This window comes from Erpetoichthys calabaricus, chromosome 15 (genome assembly GCF_900747795.2).
Source record: "Erpetoichthys calabaricus chromosome 15, fErpCal1.3, whole genome shotgun sequence".
Taxonomy (NCBI): domain Eukaryota; kingdom Metazoa; phylum Chordata; class Cladistia; order Polypteriformes; family Polypteridae; genus Erpetoichthys; species Erpetoichthys calabaricus.
The window spans coordinates 22,928,922-22,950,040 of NC_041408.2; the positions used below are offsets into that span (position 1 = coordinate 22,928,922).

At 38.0% G+C, this 21,119-nt stretch overlaps 1 protein-coding gene across 2 annotated transcripts in view; it reads left to right on the forward strand.

Moving 5' to 3' along the window:
* Window positions 1-17,914: 17,914 nt before the first annotated feature.
* The window catches only part of LOC114665604 (echinoderm microtubule-associated protein-like 6), a 352,025-nt gene continuing 348,820 nt past the window's right edge, over window positions 17,915-21,119 (forward strand). For both annotated transcript variants that reach the window (XM_051919661.1, XM_028820199.2), the window contains exon 1: window positions 17,915-19,299. In XM_051919661.1, the coding sequence (XP_051775621.1) occupies window positions 19,103-19,299 (197 nt within the window). In that variant the 5' untranslated portion in view covers window positions 17,915-19,102. The remainder of the gene's footprint in view (window positions 19,300-21,119) is intronic.

Here is a 21,119-nt window from a genome sequence, read left to right on the forward strand (position 1 = left end):
TTGTGGCCATTGTTAGGAAAGATCTGAGGCTGTTTTTACCTTTTGAAACAATGGGAACTGAAGGCAAATGCATTTTATATGTCTATTGTTACACACTAAAAATATTTGTTTTAGATATATTTAGAGGCGGAGTGGTGGCTGTGAGGCTAGGGATCTGTACTGGCAGTCGGAAGGTTGCCGGTTCGAATCCTGTAAATGCCAATAGGGACTCTGCTCTGTTGGGCCCTTGAGCAAGGCCCTTAACCTGCAATTGCTGAGCGCTTTGAGTAGTGAGAAAAGCGCTATATAAATGCAAAGAATTATATAAATGCAAAGAATTATATCAATAAAAAAATTGATTACCAAAAAAAAAGGCCCAAAAGCATTAAGAAGAGAGACTTGATAAGCAAATGAGAACCAAAGTTCAGATTTATTGTCATGTGCACATAGTAGAATATAACTCTTACTTGCATGCCTCCTGAGGATATTGAGAATAGTGACAGCGATACAAAACCTACAGGACACACTTGCATGAAATAAATAAATAAATAGCATACACAGAGTGCAACAATTATAAAATCACACACACTGATATGCTGTTTAAGATGCTTGACTCTTCTATTGACCTTACATGCAAGTACTGTATTTGCTGTTAAAGTTTCTTATTTAGACATTATTATGACCTTTGGACAGAAGCAGTCTCTTAATCAATTTTGCCAGAAATGAGGAGTGTGAAAGTCGACTGAGGTCTTTATAATACTGTTTCCCTTTCTGAAGCTGTGAGTTTATATATCTGAGGAACTGAAAAGGCAGTTGGGCGCCAGTATTCTGTGCCGCCTCTGCCAACCTCTCAACAGTGCTGTTAGATCAAGCAGGTAACACACCAAGATTTTATGAAACCAGTACAGAAGGACTCCACTGCGTATTTTTTAGTTGATGAGAACAGATGGAGAAATCCAAACTTTCTACAGATGGCTGATGATGTAAAGGTAGACGTCAGATGCTTGGCTTTGCTGACATTAAGGGTGAAATTGTTGCCCTGCATCACTTTGTCAGTAGGTAAGTCTACTCTCTGTAAGCCGGGTCATCGCTGTTGTGATCAGGTCTATGATGGTGGTATCAGAGCTGTGTTTGTCCACAGAGACAGAAGTGAATAAGGAATAGAGAAAGGGACTCGACTCGACTGGACTCGACACACTGCCCTATGGAGTGTCTGTGGCTGAGAGTCAGTGTGGAGTATATGACGCCACCAATCCTTACACACCGAGGTCTGTTGGTTAGGAAGCCCAAAATCCATTTGCAGAAGCTTAACTTTGATGGAACAACAGTGTTAAATGCTGAGTTTTTTGAGCAGTTTGAGGAAAGAATGATGTTCTTTGGAAATTGATTTTATAAAATACGTCATGAAGGGCACAGCATGCATTTGTAAAGTGTCTGTTTCATGCATGATTATCATTTTTGAAAATTGATTCTTTAACAGTGTCAAACAATAAATAATGACATCAATGTCCTCTTGGTTAATAGTCTTGTTTTGCTTTGCTTTCATACATCTCAGCTCAGAAAATGTTTAAGAGCTATCTGGAGAATGCTGAAACGGTCATTGGGAGGTCCTCTTAAGATGTTCCAGTTCTAATTGAAGCCTTGACGTGACACTTCACTGCAATGTTGAAAACTCATCATAAAGTGATCAACCGGACAAAAGTTGAATCAAACACAATATGCTAAGTTGTGAAAATTGCAACTTCAGAGACCAACAATAGAAGGAATTGTGGTATGGTGTGGCAATTACACAGACACTGGTATTCTGGCATAAAATATATATGTTTAAATCTTTACTGACTTGGGTTATTACGCAAAAGGAGTCGGGTATTTTTTTCCTTAATTTAGCCTCTGCTGTGCGTGTCATTTTTAGAAAATCTAGTGTCTCAAAGCATAATTAGAATTTGGTAGCAGTACATGTTGAACTTTATTCTAGTGTCATTCCTGCTGATTAAATCCTTAAAAGCAAATGATGTGTTTTTCCTATCTCTCTATTATAAAAAAAAAATCTTGGTGGAAGGGAGACCAGGGAGATGAGACGTGATCTTCTCGGAAGACACTTAAAAGATCCCAGAGATGAAAGAGATTGGCCACGGAGTGTTTCGCAGTGACCTTAACCATGAGATTGGTGCCAAGAGATTGCAATTTGACGTCCCGCGAGAGACACTGTAACGTCATGCAAGACAAGGCAGTGAGACAACATTTAAAACAAGTTCATGGACATCTAACCAAGCAGTTGTTGGAATGCTTTTGGTAGTCAGACATCATGTGCTCCCAGCTCTTAAAACAACATCAAGCAGAACATGCAGCTTGCCAGTTTGAAGCCTGCAGATGATCCGACTGCAACTCCTTAGCGTGCGTTCAGCCCCCCCTTCATAACGCGAGCGGCAGAGACACGAAGTGGCAAAAGGACAGCTGCTGTACAGGCTTTAAAATGATCGACGCGCAGCTCGCCAGCAGATGATTTGACCGCTTCTCCTTAGCGTGCATCCCCCCCACCAACGCGAGCAGCGTTATACGTCCTGTGAGAAACAGAATTAAACCACACCTGGGGCCGGAAATAAAGGACAAGTATCGTTTTTACAAAAGTTTTAAAGTAAAAGTGAAAATAATGCATATATAACAATTCCCATTGTATATCTGGTAAACCAAACTCGGGGGTGGGTGAGTGAAGCGAGCAGGGGGCAGAGCCCCCATGTCATTTAAATGCTGAACATTTAGTTTCTGATATGAATGTGTTATCTAGATCCTTAGGGGGTTTCTATATAAAAAAAAAACGTAATTCTGTGAAAAATACATCTTAAAACAAAAAATATCTTAATTTCTTGCAAATTATACTTCTTCTTAACCTGTGCTAGATAGGAATTAATCTGACTTAATCTAAGATCTGTAAACTCTAGCATTGAAAAAAGCATTACGTATTCCCAACTGTATTACGAGGCGCCAGCCACAAGTTTTGGCTTAATCTCTCAACTCAGGTTCAGCTAGGAATCAATTTTTTATTATGCTGGCAGAAACATTCCGAATTTGAATAGATCCTCTTTATGATTGTACTAATTGAAACTTCCATCCTCAAAGTAAATTCTAAGTAATGTCCAGCATCATCACACTGAGCACTGGAGTGCCGCAGGGCTGTGTGCTTAGTCCACTGCTCTTCACCCTGCCAACTCACAACTGCACAGCCACGCACAACACCAACCACATCATCAAGTTTGCGGATGATACGACGGTGCTGGGACTGATAAGCAGGGATGATGAAACAGCATAGAGATGAGGTGGAATGGCTGTCTGCATGCTGTGAAAACAACAATCTCTCTCTCTCAATGTCGACAACACAAAGAGATAATCGTGGACTTCAGAAAATCACATCCTGCCCACATCCCACTCAGCATCAATGGTTTAGATGTGGAGACTGTTAGGAGTACCAAGTTCCTTGGTGTGCACATAACTGAGGAACTTACGTGGATGCATAACACCTCATCACTAATCAAGCAACCCCAGCAGAGACTACACCTCCTGAGACGGCTGAAGCGAGCAAGTCTTCCATACAAATACCATACATTGCATCAATGTTCATATTGCTTACTACACGTCAATATTGCTGCTACTTCTGTCTTGTCTTTGCACAATGTCTCGTCTTGTTTGTGTTTTAATTTTAAATTTTAATTTTAATTCTATTTTTTTAATTTATTATTTGCACTTCATGTTGTTACACTGTGGACCCTGAGCTTCACAATTTCATCTATCTGTATACTTGTATATGGTTGAGATGACAATAATGTTCGCTTTGACTTTAATGAAGTTGCCTATATTACGTTGTTAGGTAGCCACCTAATTTTGTCCATATGGAAGGATTCTGTACCTCTCTAATTCATGATGAAGTAAGGATGTCTGTATGATCTCAAGTTAGAAAAGATAATGTTCACTAGGGTCTGTCCAACTAGTGGACAATGTATGTCGGCCATGAAAACACATCTTCTTTCGTTAATGATGTTCTGTATTGTCTTTACTTTCCAAAAAAAAACTTTTTTTAAAGGATCACATTAAAAATTTGTAGTTTATACCTGACAAAAGAATCTTAAATATGGAAAACGTAGCTGGAGACTGGGAGAAATTGACCAGTTAAATATGCATGTGTGTATGTGTGTGCCTATATATTATATGACTGAGGCATCTCACATATTTTGTCTATTTTTATAATAAAATGGTATAGTGTTAGGTTCAGATGTACCTTGTTTTACCTATGACAAGTGACCATGTTTAAAAATTCATATTCCAAATCTAACACTGGAAGATATTAAGCTGTTCTAATTTCGTGTATCATTATTTCAACTGACTATGCAAGTTAAAATGTAATATATCATTCCAGTTAATGAGTAAAATCTTTGTAAAATTAATCACAGTGCATGTTAAATTATACATTATTAAAATGCAAATTAATGATGAAAAGAAAATATTTTATTTCAGAGCCAGACTGCCGGGGACACCTTTAATGCTCATTTTTAATACTGGAGAAAAAAATTGCCAAATTTAATCACTACATTAAATTACTCATGTATTATTGATTCCAAGCAATTTAAATTAGATTTAATGTAGACTTCATTTTTCTGCTTCAGGGTTTTTCATACCTGCTGAAAGCTTCCTAGAAAACCTTGAAAAATCTAAAGTTATGCTCGCTTTCCACAGATATTAAATAGAGTTTATATATTTAAAAATTACAACTGTTATCATTAACTTTCAAAAGCCATGCCTTACTGTATAATGGAACAATGTAGTTAGTGTAGGACTGCATCAGTGTGCATGTGTGCAAAGTAAAAAAATCGGGACTCGTCTCCCCTCGACTTTCTTGTATACTCAGATATGGGGATGGATATTTGAGGAGTAAACCGCAAGACAATGATTATATTTTTATATTATGTACATTAAAGAACCATCAACAACAAATCAAATCAAATCAATAATATATTGAACAATTATTATAAACGTAAATTTGAATAAATCAGACTCTGCAGCTGCATGAATAAAAGGTAAAATACCATTTCTGGTTAACAGAAATAGCCCAAAAGTTGATAGAAATCTACGTTTTGTACCTAATACTTCAATGTAAAATTTGGTTGACCCGAGTGAAAGCATACTCAAGTTATTGTGTTTACAAACACACCTACACACACACACACACACACACACACACACACACACACACACACACACACACACACACACAGAGAATTCCAAAAATTGTATTTTTGGATTCAGGGAGGTCTAAAACATTGAGATTCATCAAAATTTCAAAATGGAATTTTTGGAGGATTCCAATACTTTCCCCATACTTCATATACGAGAAACTCAGGGAGGTCTAAAATGTTGAGATTCATCATAATCTCGAAATCAAATTTTTGGACAATTACAATACTTTCCCTATACTTCATATACGAGAAAGTAAAAAAGGCTATATAGGCTGTTCCTGCAGAAAAGGAAAGAAGGTCAAAGACAACATTTCTATTATATAGTGTTCATCTGTGTCACTTGATGGAAAAAATGCACATTTTTAAATAAATTTGCCCTTGTCTAGAATAAAATCCATATATTCTATATCTATATCTATATATATATATATATCTATATCTATATATATATATATATATATATATATATATATATATATATATAAAGGAGAGTTGGGATCCAAGAGACTGTGTTTGTGTGTTCGTGGAGAGATGGAGAGTTAAGAGCGGTGGGGGAGTCACGTGATCATCTCCCCTCCCATTCACCTCATTTCATTTCGCTCTGAGCTGAGCTCCACAGCTGACATAGTCTTGCCGTACTTGATTTGCTTTTCACATGGCCAACTATACGCTGCATGCTCAAGAGTAAGCTCAGCACACAGCTTGGTCATATTACAACAGGAGGTGCAAACTGACAACATGGTATACAAAGAGATCCTTAACAAATAATTATTGGTATATTTTCCCTTAGTTTATTATTTAAAATTTTAAAGCAGTACTTTTTTTGCATTACACAATACACTTAAAAATGTATTTATTAATTAAAGTGGAATGATTATTTAAACCATTTATATAAAACAATTTATTCATTCAATTATTAATCCACAAAGTTAACTAGATATATTGTATTCTGCTTATCAACAAGATTAAAATTTACTCCTATAGCATATTTTCACACAAAGGAATATGCTAAAGTGCTTTACAACATGTCAAAGAAGTAGTCACATGCAAAATAAAATTAAATTTAGATAAGAATAATTAAGGAGATTGTAGATTGCAAAGTGGTGGCAGGGGAAAGCGTAGGTAGGCAGTACAGGATAGTGGTCTGTAGGATAAGAGTGAAGATCAAAAAGACGAGAAGAGTGGAGGTAGAGCCAACGATCAAATGGTGAAAGCTGAAAAAGGAAGACTGAAAAGTTGAGTTCAGGGAGGAGGTAAGATAGGCACTGGGTGGTTAATGAATAAACATTTAACAAAATATAAATACAATTATGCATACTTAAATAAGAGATATATATATAATTAAGAGAAATAGAGTCCTTAAAATATAGAATTTTTTTTTTTTTTAAGATTCTAAATTTCAGTCCTTTGTTAAGGTCAGATGGCCAAGGTGGACAAAAAAACTTCACTTACTCTAAATTAAGTTAATTTATCTGCTTCGTCTTTCGGGCTGCTCCCACTAGGGGTCACCACAGTGGATCATCTTCTTCCATATCTTCCTGTCCTCTGCATCTTGCTCTGTTGCACCCTTCACCTGCATGTCCTCTCTCATCACATCCACAAACTTTCTCTTAGGCCTTCCTCTTTTCCTCTTGCCTGCACAGCTCCATCCTTAGTATCCTTCTCCCAATATACCCAACATCTCTACTGTGCACATGTCCAAACCAACACAATCTCACCTCTCTGACTTTGTGGGCCCTGCCCCCCTCCCCTCAGCCTGCTGCATCTCTCTCGGATTTACGAGAATAAATCGGTGCTGTAACCAAACTACGATATTTAGCGTAATGAGAGAGGTCGCAAAATCAACTGGAACCCAATCTAAAGTAGTTCTCTCGTGAAAAGCAGACAGACAGAAGTGGAAATTAATAAATGGGGTGCAGAGTAGATCCTTGGGGTACATCATATACAATATCAGGGATCCCTGAACTACAATCACCACAACTAACAAAGAATTATCTATGTATTAAATAAGACCGAAACCAATTTACGACAGACAGGACTACCCATTGGCTAAGATGATTTATTAGAATACTGCGGTCTGTGGTGTCCAACACTGCGCTCAGGTTTAATAGAACAAGAACAGATACGTGGCCTCTGTCAGCATTAATCCGCAAGTCATTTGCTACGTTAACCAGTACAGTTTCTATACTGTACTTTGTTTTAAAACCGTATTGAAACTTACCAAGATTAGAGTGTTTCTTTAAATAGTCATTTAACTGCTGAAAAACTATTTTGTAGAATTTTACGTAAAAAGGCATGTTAAAAATAGACCAAAGTTGTCAAGCACAGAGGAATGGAGATTATTTTTCTTGAGCAGGGTGTAAATTCTGCAGTCTTTAGATTGGGTAGACCCTGGTATCTACTGTCAAGTACACAATCAATGAGAACATCTGAGATTTCTTTAAAAAATCCTGCTGGGACCTGGTCAAGGACACAAGTGGAAGGCTTAAATTAATCTACGAAGTTCAGGTAAACTTATTTCAGTGAATGAATTTAAATTAGGGTTGCTGAGGCACAACAGGATTCATTTAGTATTGTTAATTCAGTTTTTCTCCATTTACACCAATCCTATAGCATTTTCTCTTACAATCCAACACTCTTGAGTTTTCCATCGTATTTTGGTGCTCATTACCACCAGTGTAAAATAAATAAATAAATTGTGCAGGCGATTTAAATGCAAAGATATTGAATATTGCATTACATACATGTAAAATTATTTAAAAATATATAAACTTGGTTTAAGATTACTATAAAATCACAATTCTGTATTGGAGTCAGATTCTAAAGAGAGAGAGAGAGATAGATAGATAGATACTTTATTAATCCCAAGGGGAAATTCACATACTCCAGCAGCAGCATACTGATAAAAAACAATATTAAAGAGTGATAACAATGCAGGTATAACAGACAATAACTTTGTATAAATGTTAACATTTACTCCCCCGGGTGGAATTGAAGAGTCGCATAGTGTGGGGAAGGAACGATCTTCTCAGTCTGTCAGTGGAGCAGGACGGTGACAGCAGTCTGTCGCTGAAGCTGCTCCTCTGTCTGAAGAGGATACTGTTTAGTGGATGCAGTGGATTCTCCATGATTGACAGGAGCCTGCTCAGCGCCCGTCGCTCTGCCACGGATGTCAAACTGTCCAGCTCCATGCCTACAATAGAGCCTGCCTTCCTCACCAGTTTGTACAGGCGTGAGGTGTCCTTCTTTATTCTGCCTCCCCAGCACACCACCGTGTAGAAGAGGGCGCTCGCCACAACTGTCTGATAGAACATCTGCAGTATCTTATTGCAGAGGTTGAAGGATGGCAGCCTTCTAAGGAAGTATAGCCAGCTCTGTCCTTTCTTGCACAGAGCATCAGTATTGGCAGTCCAGTCCAATTTATCATCCAGCTGCACTCCCAGATATTTATAAGTCTGCACCCTCTGCACACAGTCACCTCTGATGATCACGTGGTCCATGAGGGACCTGGTCCTCCTAAAATCCACCACCAGCCCAATAGTTGCCTGGATTGTCCCTTTATGGACATTGTTTTAACAAATAATCCATTATTTTATGACTGAATTCACCTAACCCACCAGATTCTAACCTGACAGCATCAGGTAGAATGTAGAAATTACATTTGGGCATAAGTTGGTTCTCCCGAAAGACAAGAATAACACAAGAACTTAAGACGAAGTGCTGCAACGCCAATCAAAAGTATTTTGTCACCTGAAAAAAGCTTGTAACAAAGAGCGAGAATATGTTTAGGCTTATAGAGTCAGAGGAGGCCGAGTTAAGATCCATATTTTAATCCAGCAAGCTCCACGGTTCACATTAATTAACACACTTTACTTCCAGTGTTTATTTGTGTTTGCACATTTTACAGAAGGAGACATTTCTTGCCAAGCGGTGTTCAAAACACCCACACTTCTCATACAAATTTAGTCAGCTTGTTGGTGACCATAATATGTGTAATTCTGCAAACACTAGATGTGTGTTATAATGACGGTCAGCCTCGCTTTGTCTAGAATTTCTTTTGAGTTTTGGTTAACCCGCTTTTGTCTTTCTTGCTTTTCACTTATGGTTTTGGAATATGAGGGATTCTATACTTAACATTATTTTTCACTTTAAATGTTCTTTTGAAGACCTAAAAAATATTCCATGTACTGGCACATCACCATGTTTTTTTCTAGCCCTGTTACTATGGCTTGATGGTTGGCAGTCAACGTCACTTACAGTAGCAGTATAAAGGTTGGTGTTGCACATGTTTCAAATTGCCCATGATGTTGGAGAAATTAAAAAACTGTATCAGTCTCATTATTTGCTTTGTTTTGATATACGGCAAAAGAGCATCCATGTGTTTTTCACATTTGATTAGTGTTTTTGGATTTGGTGAAAATAGTACATTTTTGGTAAAGATCCTGGCTTGGTATTCTGACTCTGATTCCTGTATAGTCCATCTTCCAACCATTGTTTTAAATCTCTGTCTGCCTATTCCACCCTAACCCAAAATGTTTCAGTCTGATCTAATGGCTTGATCCCAGATCACATGTTAGGGCTTTCTCCTTCACATCAGGGTTATTTCTTGAAATATTTGGTCTCTGAGCTTTGCTTCACTATGTTTCCCATACCATAACACTTGAAAGTAAATAACCATCAAACTGTGAATGAATAATGTTCTTGACGGTAGGGCATAAGAGAAGCTAATTGGATCAGTTTGATGTTCAAAGAACTCACCAATGGGTTTCCCAGACATCCCAAATCTTAATAATTGATTTTTGTTGTGTTGTTCCACCCTTGTAAACTTTTGCAAAGTAGAGGGGTTGGCTCATTCACTTACGTTTTTGTGAGCTACTACAAAATGTTGTACAAGTTCATGCACATGTGCACCTTAGTGGAAACAGAACATTGAATAGTCAGCTTTTCTTTAATTTTGTCCAGCCTTTTATAGTTTTCTGCGGTGCCCGGGATTTGTTCCTGCCTTGCACCCTGTGCAGGCTGGGATTGGCTCCAGCAGACCCCCGTGACCCTGTGTTGGGATATAGCGGGTTGGAAAATGACTAACTTTTATAGTTTTCATTAACAATAAAAAACAGAAATGCACCAAAATGCATCAGTTGCTGAAACAGTTAAATATTTGAATAGAATTGCACAATGATGACATTATACAGACATGACACATGACATTAGATAGCTGTAGGGTAGAATAAAAACATCAGGTTATCCCAAGGTAGTGTGCCATTTCAATGAGTTGTATGGCTTTGATAATTTTAGTCATCTACTGATGACTGAAATTATTACTTCTTTTAAAACTGGGATAAGTTATAAAGAATGAAGAGTGGAACTGAAAAAAAAATATTTGAATCCCATTGCCCACTAAATAGCTTTAATGGCATAACAAAAAAAAATTGTGTCACCAAAGCATTAACAATACAATGCATTGTATGCAGCGCCAGTGCCACCATTAAGGTTAATTAGGCATTCGCCTGGGGTGCAGATCATAAGGGGGGAAAAAATTAACTACCAAACAGTCGGTTGACACACTAAAAGATTGGCCTAGGGCACAAAATAATCATTGATTGTATGATAATGATTATACACATGTTAAATTAATAAAGATATAAATAGTGTAGTAAAAATACTCTAAGGTAAGAAAAAGTGTGGGAGGCACCTATCCATCCATCCATTTCCCAACCCGCTGAATCCAAACAGGGTCACGGGGGTCTGCTGGAGCCAATCCCAGCCATCACAGGGCACAAGGCAGGGAACCAATCCCAGGCAGGGTGCCAACCCACCGCAGGGGAGGCACCGATCTCCCCATTTAATTCAAACCGTATGTAAAGAGAGTTACATGTTGCCATATTATTCACTGGCCATACCACCATTATGGGGAGCTCTCATTAGAGCTTTGAGATGATGAGGCATGATGTCCATGTGTAGATCCTCAACATTTTTCTCTCTTTTTTGCTCTTCCCCATTGAGTCATAAATGAATGTCTTCACTTGATGATGCATGTCAGGTGGTGTTAGTCCTTTGAGGATATGTTTTCAATTTCAACCTGAAACTCATTGTGAGGATTCTCACTTGCTGACTGCAATTTTTCTTGATGGCAGTAATATACTGGTATTTATTTTGACACAGGTCTCTCTCTCTCTCATGTTCTTTGTAAACAATTATACACATCAATAGCAGAATACTGTTTTGCTCATGAGGGGAGCACCTTTAATGGCTGTAAGTCAAATTCTCACTTTTTATCTGGTTATTTGCAGGAGCTGCGTACTGATACAGGGACGTGAGGTCTGCCTCACCGGTCATCATGAAAAGTAAAAAACTAATAATGATAGCATAAAATAAATGGGTCTACTGGTCTGTACTATAAATTTGTTTTCTGTAGGATTCCAATAATTGTGATCATTTTTATAGTCAAAAATCGCTGAATTGATGCATTTCCTGTTCAAATACAGGGGAGAAATGTGAGGTGCAGCAGTGATGAGCCTCACCTCACCTCAGACTGCGCTCTCCCTCACACACTGGGCTGATGCATGCAGTTGGCGCATGCCTGTTGCTGTCTCTCTGTGTGTCGCCAATATAATGTCTGCAGACATGTTTATTATACACTCTGACTTTCCACAGTCTGGCTAATATTTTTAATGAATGTGTGTGACATATTTAGTCTTGCTGATTGGACATCAAACCACAGTGAAAAGGCACAAGGCGAGGCAGACAATACCGTGTAGCCCTGAAGGGGGCGCCTGTGAGCTGCTGCTGTGCTACACAGAGGCTCTGGGCACCAGTAAGTTAGCGTATCAGAATGTCAAGTGCATCGCAGCAGTCAGTTTATTTTTATTTTTTGTTCCAACTGACTGCCAAAATGGAAGATTAAAATTTTTAAAACTAAAGGAAAATAACAAGGACTTTTACAAGAAAGTGACAGAGATGTTTGTGGAGAAGGACAGGCGCATGGACTTCATTTACAAATTAAGGTGAGACCGTAAACGGTTTTCAATTTTATAAAAAAAAAAAAAAATAAAAATGGGAAGACACCAAGAAGAAAACAATCCAATATTTAAAAACTAAATTTTGACCTTAAATAAAATATTCTTTTGTTTTTCTTGTTATCCTTTTGTTGAACAGTCTTCATTAAAATTGATTAAAACATCAGAATTAAAAGCTTTTTACAAACAACTAAATATTTTATTAAGGTCAAAATTGAAATCCGCTTTTATTGTACGCCACTCAATACTTTCATTTGTAGTGAATGAGTGTGAATTGTGGAATTGCGACAGCAAATTTAGAACAAATGGAGGGTGCAGAGCAAATGCGCTCTTTCTTGCCACTATAAATGTAACGTTCTTTCTTAGCCAAATCTGCGCCTTACCTGTGTGTGTGTAAAGAATGCTGATGAGATATGAAACATAACCAGTAGCCATGTGCGTGCTGCCAATTGAATAGTGAATAAGCTACTCTTTGGGGTTCATATATTTGTAAATGTCACTCTGAAGGAGTCAGTGCCTCACCAGCAAAGAACCTCACCACACGTCACTGGTCTGATAGCCTTCTATACCTTGGCTGAAAGCTTGTTTAGGCTATGCACGCGACAGTGCCGACATACTGCACTTCAGGTGAAATCTCGGCACGTTCAGTCATTTCCGTTGTCCATACTACAGTTGTGATTTTTTTGTTTAGTGGCGACAATGTCCAAGAAAAAGAAGTTTAAGTTTCAGCATACAGATAGTTCCATAGCTGAACACTGTTGTGTACCTTTATGTCACGCTTCCAGTAAGTACAATAAGGTACTTATTTTTCATACATTTCCCTCTGATGTGAAAACCCGATCTAAATGGATTGTCGCTATCCAGAGAGAAAGAGAGAGAGAGAGAAGAGAGATTTACAGTTAGTCCCTATACTCGAGATTGAAGCCGACATTTTTTTTTAAAAAGGGGATTTTTGCGTGCCAGGGTCCGAGACAGGGCAGTGACTGTTGAAGAAGGGAGCAGTTCCTGCATTGTTTAAGTGGACATGTTTCTCCATTCCACATGCAAGACTGGGGGTTCGGGAGCGGAGAAAGCAACCGAAGGAGAATGACACACCGGGCGAGGAGGATGATAAAATCCTAGAGGACCACAGTTCTTTTCTGTTCCTGTCTATGTTTTTTCATCACAATCATGCATTTATTTTAGCACAATTCTTGAACTACAGTTTCTTGACATAAATGTATTGTTTCATACATCTTAAAAACTTATCAACTCTGCGCATTTCTAAAATGTAATTACTAGTCTGTACATAACCAAATTAACTTGGTCATTGTGATTGGTGACATGTGCCTTGATGTCACATCCTGCATTGTACACATGAATAATGTCTGTCATTCAGTCAGTCATGCGCTGATAGCAAGAGAGGTCATTAAATATCAACTGCTATACTTGGAAACCATTAAAATCGGTCATCGAGGATGTATAAAGAAGGACGGGGCCATAAACGATGTTGAGAGAAACTGAAAAAGTACAAAGAGAAAAATGTAAAGTTAAAGTTGTTGATTTGAGTGAGGATGAGTTCTGTTTAATGTTCTGCTCCTAAGCTTGAATGTGACATTTCCTGCTTATCAGGAATATGATGAGTTTTTTTGACACTCTGATTTATTTGGCAGACACGTGCTGCTGTTGGGTTTAATTATAAAAATCCATGTATACCTTATTAAACATGTCTATGTTTTTCTGTGTTTATTTGGTTACATGGTCTATGTACTTCCTAAATTTTAGAGTGGCAACACTGCACATATAGTGATGAGTTTGCATATTCTTAATGTCTCTCAGTTTTTGTATGGGTACTCCCATTTTCCTTCCCACAACATAAAGATGTGAATGTTAGAACTAGATATTATAAATTGGCCCAGTGTGAGTGTAGGAGCATGTGTTAAGTGTTGGTGTGTGTGATTATACCTGCACCCAGCAGTACTAAATGCAGCCTCCCACCACCCTGAAGTACATTAAGAGTTTCTGAGCCTGTTGTGTTTTGTTAAAAGCCACAGAGAACAGACAAAGTGTATTGGGCAGAATTCTGTTCAAATTAACTTTTGCTGTCCAAAAGCAAACATGTCCCAAGTATGGTTTCTGTAGGCAAATTCTTTGGAGGCAAAGGATATGCTATCAGATATTTAATTTGATTATTTAATTTTGATTGTTCAGTTAACTCAGCACTGGAACTACTTCTCCATTTATTATATATTAGTTAAAAAAAACACAATTAATTCTGTGTGAGCTACGTGTCCAGTTCATCAACTAAGACACAAAGAAAATCACCCAGTGCTTTTATTTTCTTCCCATAAACATTTTCACCCTGCCACATTGTGGGATTCTAAGGGTCAGTCTTTGTAACATGGAGCAAATAGCTCTTTGTAGAAATTAAAGCTGACAATATGCAATGTTCCCTTGGCAGCTGCGTAAATGGGTATTTTCACACACAGTACAGCACATCAGTAACAAATTGATTGTTTTGTCTCTCATTGCTCATAATTAGCCCCAAAATTATATATTTACAGAAGTCTTATGCCTATGCTAAAAATAAAATGACTGCAGGACACTGGGTATCTAAGGAACATCTAGATGAATTGCTTCTTGATAGCCTGATTATCTCAAGATAAAAGTCCTAGTTTTGCCTTTTATCCCCTGCAATATATGGAGTAAAGGATTTTATATTTAAAGACATTGGCTTATTTAACCTTATTTTTAATGTATTTGTTACTTTTTCACATTTTATTCTATTGTAGTATCTATCTTTTTAAAGCATAATGACATTTTGCTAATTAAGATTTAGTAAAGTCTCTGGCAGAAGCCCATTTGTAGATGAGGCAGCAGAAATTACCATTATTAATCCCATGCATGGTTTGTCAAATCATTATAGAACTGCCAGTCCTTCTGATGTTCAGTAGTAGCATTATTATAAGTGCACCTCAAATCACAGGAAGTTTGCTGAAGTGTAGAAACTGCTTGATAATGGGGGGAAATAAAATGTAAAAATCGCATTCTAATTTGAAATTGGATGAGAAACAATTTCAACATATAAATGTAAAAGAAGAGCAAAGTCTTTTCTTTATTTAAATGAAGATCTGGTGTCTTTTATACAGTAGCAGTATGTAAATGCAGTAATGTATCTTCAGGGGACATGTGACTTTAATCTTATCCAAAGTAAATGACAATCATACTGAAACTGTCCTTTTTAAACTCCCTGTAGTGCAATTTAGTTAGTTAATGACCACATCCTTAAATTATTTATTTTCAAATTTAATAACGTTTCCTCCCACATCCCAGCGAGATATATATATATTATATATTGCTGATTATATGGGTGGTTACCTACCAGGTAACGCTTGTTAGCAGACTTGCTGGCCAACCACAAACGTTACCTGGTAGGTAACCACCCATATAATCAGATTGTGACACAGACTACGAATGCCGTGAATGTAATTACCCCGATCTACATGCTGTCAAATAAACGAACCACACGCCGTGGCGCAACGTTAGGGGCATCGCCTCTGGCGCTGACGTCCGAGGTTCGATTCCAGAGAGGGAGTGCAGTAGAGTGTGTACGCCTGATGAACCCAGAATTAGGGCGAAACACGTGTTGCGTACTCTTTGCATTATTTGACACTAAACTATTTCAACCATATATATATATATATATATATATATATATATATATATATATATATATATATATATATATATATACACACATACACACACACACACACACACATACATATATATATATAATATATATATATATATATATATATATATATATATATATATATATATATATACAGTACATAAATTGCACTTCTATTAACAAAAATGCTCAAGGGATGGATGAGCACTGGAAGAATACAAAATATACTTTATAACAGAATGGATACAAACCCCCACTTCTTTTTTGGGCCTACCTGCATATGTTTTGATCTTGTCTACTTAATGAGGTTGCTTGTCTACTACAGTATACCAAGTAAAACTACTAAGCAAAGGGCACCCTTTGTGTCACCATAATTAACCTGGAACCAGAAATAGCAATGTACACCAAAATCATTAATGCAAAAGAAACACACGACAAAGAAAATCCTGGTTGCTTCGCTACTTATACCTATTACAGTTCTTTTCCCTGTCTAAATGGTAGGATGATTTACCAACTTGCACACCTTAAAAGCACAAAATCCAAAATGCCATCCTAGTTCATTAATTCACCTCCTTTCACCTCCTTTATATCCTTCTTTGGCTTTAACGGCAGAATGTTCCTGGAAAGTACTGAGGTTATTCTGTGATACCGCCAGTTGTTAGTCAATTGTACAGATTTCCTAACAAAAGTTACTGGGGTCCTGCTGGCTACTTGCAAGGACACGAAACTGAGGATCAATTAAGCACACCAAGTTTCTTTATTGAATATGAAAACTCAGGGTTGAAGGGAGATCAGGAACTGCTAAAGGGTGCTATGATACATCAGCTTGAACCCTTTGTATGACTATTACAACCACAGAAGCAATTCTGGTTGTTAATCCTGAACCCAGTCCTAACTCTGGGTTAAATTGGTTACCTTCAGCCACAGAAAGTTAGGTTTTGATTTGGCAAGATAAATAAGATATCTGTCAGGGAAGAAGGCTGGCCAGACTCTGAAGGTAAAGAAAGAGACAAAGTTATTTTAGAAAGTGAAAGGAAGCCAACAGACAGAGGAAAAACCAGTCCGCTACCCCATAAGTCATTGGGATGAATCCTTTAGCTGTGCAGATAATCCTCACCAGTGACTTGCATTACCCCTTCTTTTATTACTATAATTACGAATTTCTTTCAAAAATGATGAGCATCTGTCACCTCTGAGTCCATGTTGTCTGTGACAACATATGCTATATGGCGTTTTGTGCCTTTTCATTATTATATAATACTGGCAACCTAAACTAATTTGAATGACTCTTCTATGGTCTTATCCTGTCCACTGAAAAGGGTGCAATACAAAAAAAAATCGCAATTTCTCCAGTGTGTGTATTTAGAAGGATAACTTTGTAAATAATGATGCTTCAGACAATTGATTTGCTCTCGTTGTTTTCTAACATAAATTAGAATCGTTCCTCTAAAAAGCCTCCAACCATGTGCCGGTCTGTCCCTTGGAGGCTTGTTAAGGGGAATTTTCGTGTGAATTTTAGAAAGATTTCCTTCACGGAAAGAACCAAAAGCAAAAGGACATAGATTACCAAGAAGTATGGTGGGAGTTGGGGCTGTGGGAACCTCCAAATCTCAAGTTGATGTTATTTTGGATAATTTAGGCGAGTAGGGTGGATGAGCTTTTTGTTCTGAATGACATGTCCTCGTCACAGTTCTACTACTTTATTACTGGACGGACGCAATATCTCCAGGTGCATTTTAAAGGTATAAAGTATTACACCTCTGTTATTTCATGTGCAGTTCTGTTTTTATAACATCGATTCTACATTCAAACCGCTCCCCTCCCCCTCCCTTCACGGTCTCTGTTGACTGCAATCGAGCAAATATAATTTTCCAACAGCTTGTATTCGGTTTCCTTGGTTAAGAACCTTGGACAACGCTCGAGTGAGTGATTATGGACTTTGTAGTTATTATTGCCGCCTCCTGCGACTCTGAAACTGGACAGGCGTTTTCAATCGATACTACAGTTCCCATGATGCACAGAGGCGCCCGTCGCTGTAATCTCAACGGTCGGCAGCCATCATGGCGTCCTGGTAACCATGTACCACTTTCACCTAGAAACCAAAGCTGCTATTCACGAAGTCGCTACGTAGAAATATCAGGACCGCATCTGCATAGTCGTCTGCTTCGTACGTTGAAATTTCGTTGGATGTTCCTTTCCACGCTACGGGGTTTCTTACGTTCACTCTCTCTCTCGCTCGCCCTCTCGCTTCCTGACAGAAGCAGCTATATCTTATTCTGCATGCAATGATAATTTAGTGAAGAGGGTCTTCTGCTAACCATCCGTTTGGGATGAGGATTAAGGAGACAGGACGCGGTGAGAGCGGCTGCGAGTGGGAAGTGATTAATTATTTTTCATGTCAACGAAGTTAACAGTAAATTAGCATTTTGGAGCGTCTTTAACAGCAAACGCGGCTCGTAGTAGTTGAAGAGGCAGGTTGTACAGTGGGCATCAGACGTGCTTCTCGCATTGGCGTTACGGAACGTGAGCATCGCCTAGCTTTACCGAATCATATCTTAAGCAGTAGACTACGAATCGCGCTCTTCCCGTTGTATGTTTAATAGATTAACAAAAATTCATATTCGGCAGTGATGATGGCTGATAGTGGGGTAGAGGATTAGTCTTGAGGATTAGTTGACAGAGGCAGTCCACGACCTTTTTTTTCCCTCTACGAGCAAATATTGCATCTGCCAGACAGGAGGCTGAAATTTTGAAGGGAAAATGTTACCGACTGCTAGAAATCTGTAGGAGGTCGGCGGCATTCTATGCATAAGAACACTGAAAAGGAATCTCAGACGTCTGTTAACAGAAAGTTAAACGACTGGGACATGCTCGAACCCTGAATGTAACTTGCGAGTAATAAACCGTCGCTGATTTTTAATATGCAATAATATATGTACTTTTACGACAGACATTATCCTTAATAATAAAAAAAAATGATCTGCATCCTCGTAAATGGTATATACTGACTGTTTGATAGGTAGCTGCGATAAATGACTGCATGTCCACTATATGTCCAAAGGAAGGGAGATCATTATTTAGGTAGATAAGAAAGGGTTCCGCTTGGCTACTTTTGAGGTTTTGGCTCCTCCTTGTCTCACATCTTTCTTATAAGTTGCAGGCGTACAAATAAAAAAAACGGAGACATTAAAATAATTTAAAAAAAAATCATGGCGGATAGGACAGCTCCCCGATGCCAGCTTCGGCTCGAGTGGGTTTATGGCTACAGGGGCCACCAATGCCGTAATAACCTGTACTACACCGCGGGAAAGGAGGTGGTGTATTTCGTAGCAGGGGTCGGAGTAGTCTACAACACCAGAGAGCACACGCAGAAGTTCTTCCTGGGACACAACGATGACATTATCAGGTAAGACGCAAGAAAATTTCTGAAGATCTGTGAACTGCTGGCACTTTTTTTAGGGTTGTTGGTGAGTGTTTGAATGAAGTAACGAAATAAGCATGCACGTACTGATGCCAGTTTTAGAAGTTAAGCTCCAGGAATTCATGGTTACGTTAAAACATTTGGCATTGTGCAATAGTTGTTGACTTGATCTTATGAAATATCTTTTGCATCATTAATAACACTGAGTCTAGGTAATGATTGTTTAGAACTACCTTGGCGACTGCTGTTGCAAGATGATGGCCAGTTACACTTACAGATGCTTTCCCTACTTTTGAAAAGTAAACACTGTTGCTATGTGCAGGATCTTGTGCACACAAGATAAACTGATAAACAGATCTACTTTACCATTAACTTATGATCGACAAGGAAGCAAATAGTCTTTTTTTTAATGTTTTGTAGTAACACATTTTATTGGTAACATTGTGTATAAACACATATGCATTATGAAAACCGCAGTTTGAAGCAGAAGAGCTTTTATTATTACAGTCAACCTCTCACTATATAGCTGTAAGGAATCCATGTCTGGCATCTTCTACTTCTCAGTCTATAATGACTCAAATGACTCATGTTGAACCTCATTGCTCCATTTAGTTGCCTTCTTTTACCAGAGCAGGAGTAGACTAGAGGATGATCTGTTTTAGTTTCTCAAGGGGAGTGCACGCAATACATTTATGTATATGTATTCAGGATATTTATTATTTTTTAGTTATGTTGCATGAGTACAGTAATTCAGTGGCTCAATAGATAATCAATTGAGTGGTGACTTTATTAGATAGCCCTGTAAGTCGAGTTGATATTTCCTTTGGACTCCCAATCAAACTAATTTGCTAGAGCATGAACTCAAGATTTTAAAAGTGTTGCTCTGGTATTCCACCTAATGACTACTGCGATATTTCACATAGTTTCATATGGTGCAGTGGGAGATTTAAGCTCTCAGTAACTCATTGTATTTTACTGAAATTGAAATGCATTTTGCTTTTTTTTCTTCCTGTTGTTGTAGGGTGGATCCATGATTTAGCTTTTCTTTAACCATTTTATGTGTCTTCAATAAATGTGTAAAAGCACGAATTGATATTTGTCTGAGTGGTGGTTTTTTGGTACTCCAGGGTCACTGTTTTTTTATTTATTTATTTTTTGCATTGCTGAGCCCACTGCCATAAAATATATTTTGTTTTTCACTGGCACAAGTATCATGGAACCCTCGGTAAAAAAATAAGTATCATGTAAAGCAGTCAAAGAATGACACTGTTGGCATATATTACCAAAAGGAAAAATAAGTGACTGAGTGGTGAAAGAAGAAAGTTGGAAAGCCAGCATTTTGGAGGCTAAGACTTTGTAAGTTATGTTGTTCAGTGGTGAACGAGGACACTAAAAATTCATGGAGGGCATGGAGAAATACAAAGTGTGCGTGGAAAAAGGCGAGTAAACAAAGCCATAGAAAGTGAAAAGGGAAGAAAGCCATGTGAGAAGATAAAGTGTCGGATTACAAAGTGATTTGGCTTTGAAAGTACTGGAATGATGTGAGAACCAAGCTTGAAGAACAGGCTTTGGGTCCCACTGCTTTTCTTTGATGGTCTTAGAGGCATTGAGAATATAAAGAGAGACATGTTAGTGATGATGATGAAGAAAACAAGTGAAATGTGTGGTTATCTCTACAAGCTACCTTGGGTTGCTTAGACTGTGTATTGCTTTGATATTCTCTGGGATATCTGCAGCTGTCCTGACCAATCAACTATCAAGTAACACTGGCTTTATTTGAATTTCAGTTTTTCCACCCATAATCT